Below are 7,817 nucleotides of genomic sequence, written 5' to 3'. Positions count from 1 at the left end.
GTCATATCCGGTATTAGACATTTTTACCCACACCTCTCGGTGCTTCATTCTTACTCTCGCTGTCCCTTTAATATTGATCTTCTTCGAGAATTCTTCGCAAATCTTCGCATAAACTCTGCTTACACAGCCCTGACCTCCTATGTGAATCGACGCCCGGTCGAGATCACATATCAGGACTGTGCTGAACTGCTGCAGCTATTCACCACTGGGTATAAGCTGCAAACCATCATCTCAGATCCTGATTTTGATTGGTCCACTGCAAATTATTTCCTTCGCCAGACCAAAGCACTCTTTCATGTTGGAGAAACTAGCTCTTTGGTTAAAGATGTTAGGACAATCCAGCATGTCCTTCGCACTTCCATTATTCCAAAAGCCGGGGACCGAGTCCACATCACTCCTCTACTTTCTCTGACTACCTTTTACATCATGGCTCGTAGAGAGTTTAATGCTACTGACTTGATTTTTCGATATATTGATCATTTGACAACAATCTGCGATCCAGGACATAAGAGGAAACCCAATCTGGCTTTAGAACACCTCATAGCTTTTGTTCTTGAAACCAAATATCAACTTCAATATCCTGCTCATCCCAACCTCCCAACTCTCTTCTACTCAAACAGTTCTTTCCATATCATTCACAGTACTTGTCTCCACCCATGGGATGGGGAACCTCAGGGGGCTGAGGAAGAGGAGGCTCCCGCTCCCGCTCCTGAACCTGCTCCTCTCCGCCAGCACTCGCAGTTTGATCAGTTAGTGGAGAGATTTGATCGATGGGAAACCCGATTCGACACTTACGTTGCTGCACAGGAGCAGGAACATTCTGAGGACATTGCTCGCTACGAGCAGCACCGCGCGGAGGACTTAGCCCGTTTTGACAGCTATGTTACTCACCAGCAGCAACAGCACGACCAGGACATAGCCTGGTTTAATGCTCAGTTTACTATACTAGGTGGCTACTTTCAGCAGCCACCACCACCAACACCTCCGTCTGATGATCAGGATCCCGCATTTCTGTAGTTTCAGTTTCTATTTTCTGTAGATTGCTTTCTTTTTCTGTATTGTGTTTTTAGTTGCTTTAGTTTTTGTTTTTAGTTTCCTCCTCTTTTTTGAGATGTCAAAAGAGGGAGTAGTAGTATGTTTGTACTTGTTCTTGTTCTTGAAGAATGTTTGTACTTGTTCTGTTCGAAAGCTTGTTTAGTTTTTTAGAATTGATTATCGATATGTTTGTCATCATCAAAATCATAATCCAAAAACAGGTTTTTAACACTCATGTCTGTGTCGTATCTTGTGAGTGTTGATATTTCCATGTCTGCACCATAGCCCATAATATGCTCATCAGACATGATTATGCATATGTAATTCCCATAAAGCTAACAACTAGATGTGAAACCAACAATAGAGTTGTAGCTTTATACCAATTGGCAATTTTCATGCAACAAAAAAATGAGTGGTGAGAGTTGGGTATCTTAAATTTTTAGTTTGTTTAAAAATAAAATTTTAAAATTATTTAATATTATTATTCACAATAAAGTAAAATAATAAAAGAACACCAAATAATTAATTAGAGACAGATTTTTATGTGGTTTGACTCGCAAGTCTAAATCTACGCCTAAGTGCCATTCGTCACCTAGGACTCTTACAGAAGCCTATAAACATTCCTTAACTTCATGCAAGCAGAGGTCTTCACAAATCTCTTCCTTCATAAATATCATACCCTGCACTTTAGTTGTGGGCAAATACATCGCCTCTGTCATTCAATATAAAAACCACTCAAAAAAAATATAAATTATCACAAAACAAAATAACATATATGTAAAACAACCTTCGATGCAAATATGTTGATGCATAAAGAGTAAAGAGTATAAAACAAAATTTGAATATTACTAGCAAGTTTTCTCTTCCGAAATTTCTTTAAAATGACGGAAACTATTTTGCAAGTTGAGAACTTAGGGATTTTTGGTGGCTAGGGTTTTCGATAGAGCTCAAAAGTGACATGGGTTAGCCCTTAAAGCATATATTTATAGGAATAACCAATATTTTGAATTTGGATTAGAAAAAACGATATTTTGAAATCTAAAAAAATTTATGAAATTTCATATTTAAAATAATCTTTTTCCAACAATAATTATAGATTAAAACATGATGAATCCATAAAATTAAAAATTTATATAAATAGATTTGTCGGTACCCAATAAACTTTGTGGAGGCTCCAAAAAGATTTGCAATGACCTATAGAGGTTTACAAGAACTCTGTATCATTACAAAGTAGGCATAATGATTTGCAGTAACCTGTTAATGTTGGCGAAGACTCGTAAACTTTAACCGAGGCCTGTTTTGTAAACACAAACAAAATTATATTTTTTTCATAACTACGCTATCAAATATTTTTTCAAAATCCATTTAGTTAATATTAACAATAGTGAAATTGAATTTTATAAAATCATTTTGTTTATTTTTTAGAAAAAAAAAATCATATAATAGATGCTAATAGTTTTTATTTTATTTTATTAACTTTCTTTTGCTTGCTAACACTTCTCAATCTCTAGTTTATGTTTCCCTTAGATATGAAGAGTAAGAAAAGATTTTCCTAATCTAAGGATCAATTCATAAGCTTTGAGTGGGTCCAAACGGCTATTAACTATTTACATGCATAATACTAAATAAACCATTAGATCAACTCTTTAGTACATTTGCCATCATTAAATTTTAATATTTACTGTGGGATCATGAGTTTAAAATTATGAATTCACATTTATCATTCCATCTTGTTGAGCATTGCATGAGGTGTTTAACCTATTATTTGTAATTTGTTGAGCATTGCATAGGCTAAGGCAGCTCATGTTGATAATAACAATGGCATATACATCTATAAAGGCACATCAGACAAAAAATTATTACAACATTTTTTTTATTATTATTATAGATCAATTATCGAGTAATTATTACAACATTATTACAACATTAGGAACACAAAATATGACTGATAAAAATTTTGAATAGATTGCTTATGAAAATAATATTTGACAAACAGTTGTCAGGAAAATGGGTTTCATGCTTATAACAGATGCTGAGCACAATCAAATTTGATAATGAAGTTAAACTTCAACATAAGCCAATTATTTTTTTATATTACATCTTAGATATGAAGCAATTTTTTACAAACATGACATGAACTGTGCATGAATAGTTTCCTTTGCAAGTTCTGCATTATTTTTATCTGAACAATCATGCACACCCATAAAAAAATTGAACAAACCCAAATATATGATCTATTACAATTTTTCATGGTTTGTACACAGATCATGCTTTTAAGCATACTTGCGGTTCTGAAATATTATGGATAGTCCTCTTGATGCAGACATCCGACGGTGGACGTTAATCAAAGGAAGAGACGAATATCGACGGCCGAGAACCCTCCATTTTATCTTAGTTTATTAATTGTATTTTTTGAGTTAATTATGCATTTTTCGTTTTTACCCTTACTTAAGGGTCTTGTCTTATGTAATCCCAATGGGCAAAGTTATCTTTTAGTTTGTTTTAAGGCCTATATATAAATGTCCTTGCTCTTGTATTAGACAATGATGGATTAATAAAAAAATTGTTTCTGCACTCTGTTCTTGAGAGCTATGGGAGTTCTTAAGAGAGTGGATGTCCCTATGTGAGGGCAATGAAATACCCACCAACCTCAGGATGTGTGCGGGCTCGTGGTTGAAGTCCCTAGGTGAGGACATCAGATCACCCGTCAACCGCAGGATGTGTCCGGACTCACGGTTTATCTTCTTTCCCTATCTTCTTCCCTCTCTCTTTTCTCCCCTTATTCCAACTCTCGGCCACCACCTTCCCCTTCTCTCTACCGTCGGCTCCAATCCCCTCTCCACTACAAGTTTTCGTTTCTCCTCCCCACACCCCCACCCCAATCGCCGATTAGCTCAGCCTTGAAGCCCACCGCCACCTAAAGTTAACCTAGATCATAGCCGCCTGCCTCCCCTAGCCTTGTTTCCAAAATTTTCCCTAGCCCTTACTCCTTTCCTAATATAGTTGGTATTAGATTTGGAAGGATTATTAATCCAAGTTTTAAATCAAATTTAATTTTGAAATCTTTCCTAATTTAATATAAGTTATATTTAGAAAGTTTTCAATTCTTCAATCAATCTCCTATTATAATTAAATTAAAAATATAGCGTTAAATCACATCTTTAATTTAATTGGTTCTATTTAGGAAACTACTTTGAATTATTTTCCCACCCACTCTTTCCTTGAAACCACTGACCCCCCTCTTCATGCACAAGTTTGAATTTTCAAATTCAAAATAGCTTCTTCATTACATTCCTAAATTAATCTTTTGTTAATTTGACTAATTTGAATCCAAATTAAATTGAATTTCAAATCCCACTCCTAATCAATAGATCTAATTTAAGAAGCCCCTTCAATCCCTCTAAATCTGAAATTAATTTCAGATTTAATTACCCCATCACATTTAATGCTATGGTCCACATACATCGAATGTGGACATCTTTCCTCCCTCCTCCTTTGAAATTAAATTAAAAATATATCGTTAAATCACATCTTTAATTTAATTGGTTCTATTTAGGAAACCCCTTTGAATTATTTTTCCACCCACTCTTTCCTTGAAACCACCGACCCCCCTCTTCATGCACAAGTTTGAATTTTCAAATTCAAAATAGCTTCTTCATTACATTCCTAAAGTAATCTTTTGTTAAGTTGGAAAGTTTCTAATTTGAATCCAAATTAAATTGAATTTCAAATCCCACTCCTAATCAATAGATCTAATTAAGGAAGCCACTTCAATCCCTCTAAATCTAAAATTAATTTCAGATTTAATTATCCCATCACATTTAATGTTATGGTCCACATACATCGAATGTGGACATCTTTTCTCCCTACTCCTTTGCCCCTCCCTCCCCTCCCCTTTATCCTAATGATTTTATTCCCAATTAAAGGACCCAATTAAGGAGATAATTAATTCCTCTCTTCCCTCCTTTTTCTTGTTTGAATTTCAAATTCAAATCCATTAATTAAGGGAAATCTGATATGGAATATTAGATCTTTAATTTTTATTACACCCCCACACCCACCCCCAACCTCCGTTCTACATCACCTTTCATTTCATATAAACTAAACTATGTAAACTTATATGATCCTATTCTGAAAGAGAAAATTGAGCACTTCGAATGACAAATCATTACTATATTTTAGGAATAAAGTCATAAAATCAGACCCCATTTATGCCTCATGGATGCTCTTCATCTAAAAGTAAAAAAGCGGTATAGAAGACCGCGCGATCGTTAAAGTTTCATTACTATCCAACTACTGATGTAATTTGCCTTCTAGCATAGCACACACCGCAAAATAATGGGCATGCCTATTAACAAAGACTTCAGGTTAAACTACATTGAACATGATTAGCTCTATGCAACAAACTAATAAGAATCATAACGATTACCCGCAAAATAACCAGCTCATGAATGCAATGAAAGTTTAATTGGCCCCCCAAAATATTAGGCATGAACTCTTGAGCTGTTTTCCATAAGACTAATAAAAGAGCAATGAAAACCTCCATAGATAAGATGAAGACATAACAGCAGAACGATGAATGTCCAAGAAACAGTCAATATTGATAAGGTAACGATATTCAAATTAGCACCATATTCCCTCTTCAAGTGAAAGCACAGAAGGGTTCAAAGATATTAGCGTAGAAAAAATATAGTTGGGTGCAAAAAAAAATCAATTTTTTTTTGGACATTTAGATCAATTAAGGCAAACTCACACACACATCGCATACACAAAAACTAGAACTCAAGACCTCTTAGTTGATAGCCTAAGCTCTCAACCAACATGCCAAGTTGAGCTGTGAAAAAAAAAAAAAACATTTTTCAATCAAAATAATCATGCTGAAAGAAAAAACAACAGAAAAAGAATTACTTGCTCGACAGTTGCTCTGTCAGCTTTCTCCGTGTTCTTTGTCCTCCCTATGGCTGACTCCCGCACTGTGTCCCGTATAGCAGTTGTCACCGAATTAGACATGCCCACATTCAGCCTGCCCTCCCATTCCTGACTCAATCTCAAACCATAAATAAACACCGAAAAGGAAAGCAAAAAGTAAAACGTGAGCACAAGAAGCTTAAATCATTAATTGAAATGTTGCATCAACGATGAGGATAACAAGTTAGTTTATAAAGTTTAAAACAGAGAAAGAGAGTCTACTAATGTCACGAATAAATCCCTAATCGATGCGAAAGCTACATTACTGATATGAAGCAAAACATCCAGATGTACCTCCAAAGGGTTAGCTCGGATGTGGGAGGCGAACTTTTGACTGCGATTGGAGAGAGGTTGCAGCGGGCGAGAAAGAAGGCCACCTCGAGCATTAGGGCGCCGCGCCGCTGAGATGGAGAACGATGCAACCGCAACACCGTCGCCATCGGTGCCCTCTTTCGAATCCAACCAATCCAATGCATCGCCCACGTCCGATTCCGACGACCAGGAATCGTCATCCTCGTCATACTCCTCGTCTTCTTCATATTTTCCAAGATCTTCACCTTCCGCGCCTACTGCTGCCAGAGTGGGCTCCTCAAGCGCCATGGATCTCGATCAGCGGGTGTAGGAGCTGTTTGGATGCAGGATTTGAGCAGAATTTAGCTTGAATCCTGCCAAAGAGCAAAAATGGCAAATTTAAACCCTGTTCATTCTCGGCTTCTTCAATCCCGGATTAGTAAATCAGATAGTTAGGCGGACTTACGGGATTTAGGAGAAGAACGCGTCAATAGGAGAAAAATCAATACATCCGCGGCGAGCTCCCGTCGCCGATGCCGTCGAAGGAGAAGACAAAGAAGCTTAGGGGCAGTTTGGATGCAGGATTTAGACCGGATTTGAGCTAAATCCAGCCAAACGGCCAAAAATGCAAAACCAAATCTCACGGTAAATCAAAGCTGCGATGACGGAAAATTCCCTCTTTTCGTGGTAAATCCCGGATTTACGAAATCCTTTGGTTCGGCGGATTTACGGGATTTGGCCGAAGAAGCGCGCGAAAGGGAGAAAGTTACCTTCACAGCAAGCGAGCTCCCGTTGTTGCTTCCGATAAAAAAATGTCGTAACTTCCAACAGGAAGCGGAAAAGGTCGTCGAAGGAGCGAAGTCGAACAGCGACGAACAAGAACCCGGGCAAAACTTTACACTCCTGCGCAGGAACGAAGCCGAAAGAAACCTAGGGCTGTTTGGCAACTAAGTGGGATTTAATTTTAGTGGGATTACACAACTCTTTTTGGCCTATTGGTTGAAAGCTTATACTTCCAACTACGAGGTCCAAAGTTCGAGTCCATGTGTATGCGACCTAGGTGTGTTTGGCAACAAGTGGGATTTAATTTTAGTGGGATTTAGTAAATTCTGTAAATTCGAATTTAGTAAATTTTAAATGTGTTAAATTCTAAAAATTATTTGGTATGTCAAATGTTAAATCATGTTAAATCAGAAGAAATTGTTTGGTAACATATTTTAGGATTTATAGCAGTTAGACATTTAAATATGAAGAAGATAATTATAACTTAAAAATAAATTTATAATTAAAAATAAAAAATATAATATGTTATTATTTGGTATGTCAAATGTTAAATCATGTTAAATCAGAAGAAATTGTTTGGTAACATATTTTAGGATTTATAGCAGTTAGACATTTAAATGTGAAGAAGATAATTATAACTTAAAAATAAATTTATAATTAAAAATAAAAAATATAATGTGTTATAAATTTAATAATATGTTAAGTACAAAATACTCATTAATTATTATTTACACAATTAG

At 36.0% G+C, this 7,817-nt stretch overlaps 1 protein-coding gene across 2 annotated transcripts in view; it reads right to left on the bottom strand.

Moving 5' to 3' along the window:
• The window catches only part of LOC110104702 (serine/threonine-protein kinase RIO1), a 42,570-nt gene extending 35,371 nt beyond the window's left edge, over positions 1-7,199 (bottom strand). The window contains exons 1-3 of one of the 2 annotated variants that reach the window (XM_020833928.2): positions 6,761-7,199; positions 6,298-6,668; positions 5,944-6,072 (exon numbers count right to left, since the gene is read on the bottom strand). In XM_020833928.2, coding sequence (XP_020689587.1) covers positions 5,944-6,072; positions 6,298-6,603 — 435 coding nt within the window. In that variant the 5' untranslated portion in view covers positions 6,604-6,668; positions 6,761-7,199. The remainder of the gene's footprint in view (positions 1-5,943; positions 6,073-6,297; positions 6,669-6,760) is intronic. The other variant, XM_020833927.2, reaches the window with a different exon arrangement.
• Positions 7,200-7,817: the final 618 nt, after the last annotated feature.

Source organism: Dendrobium catenatum, unplaced genomic scaffold, assembly GCF_001605985.2.
Source record: "Dendrobium catenatum unplaced genomic scaffold, ASM160598v2 fragScaff_scaffold_621, whole genome shotgun sequence".
Lineage (NCBI taxonomy): Eukaryota > Viridiplantae > Streptophyta > Magnoliopsida > Asparagales > Orchidaceae > Dendrobium > Dendrobium catenatum.
This window is presented reverse-complemented; position numbering and strand designations above follow the sequence as displayed.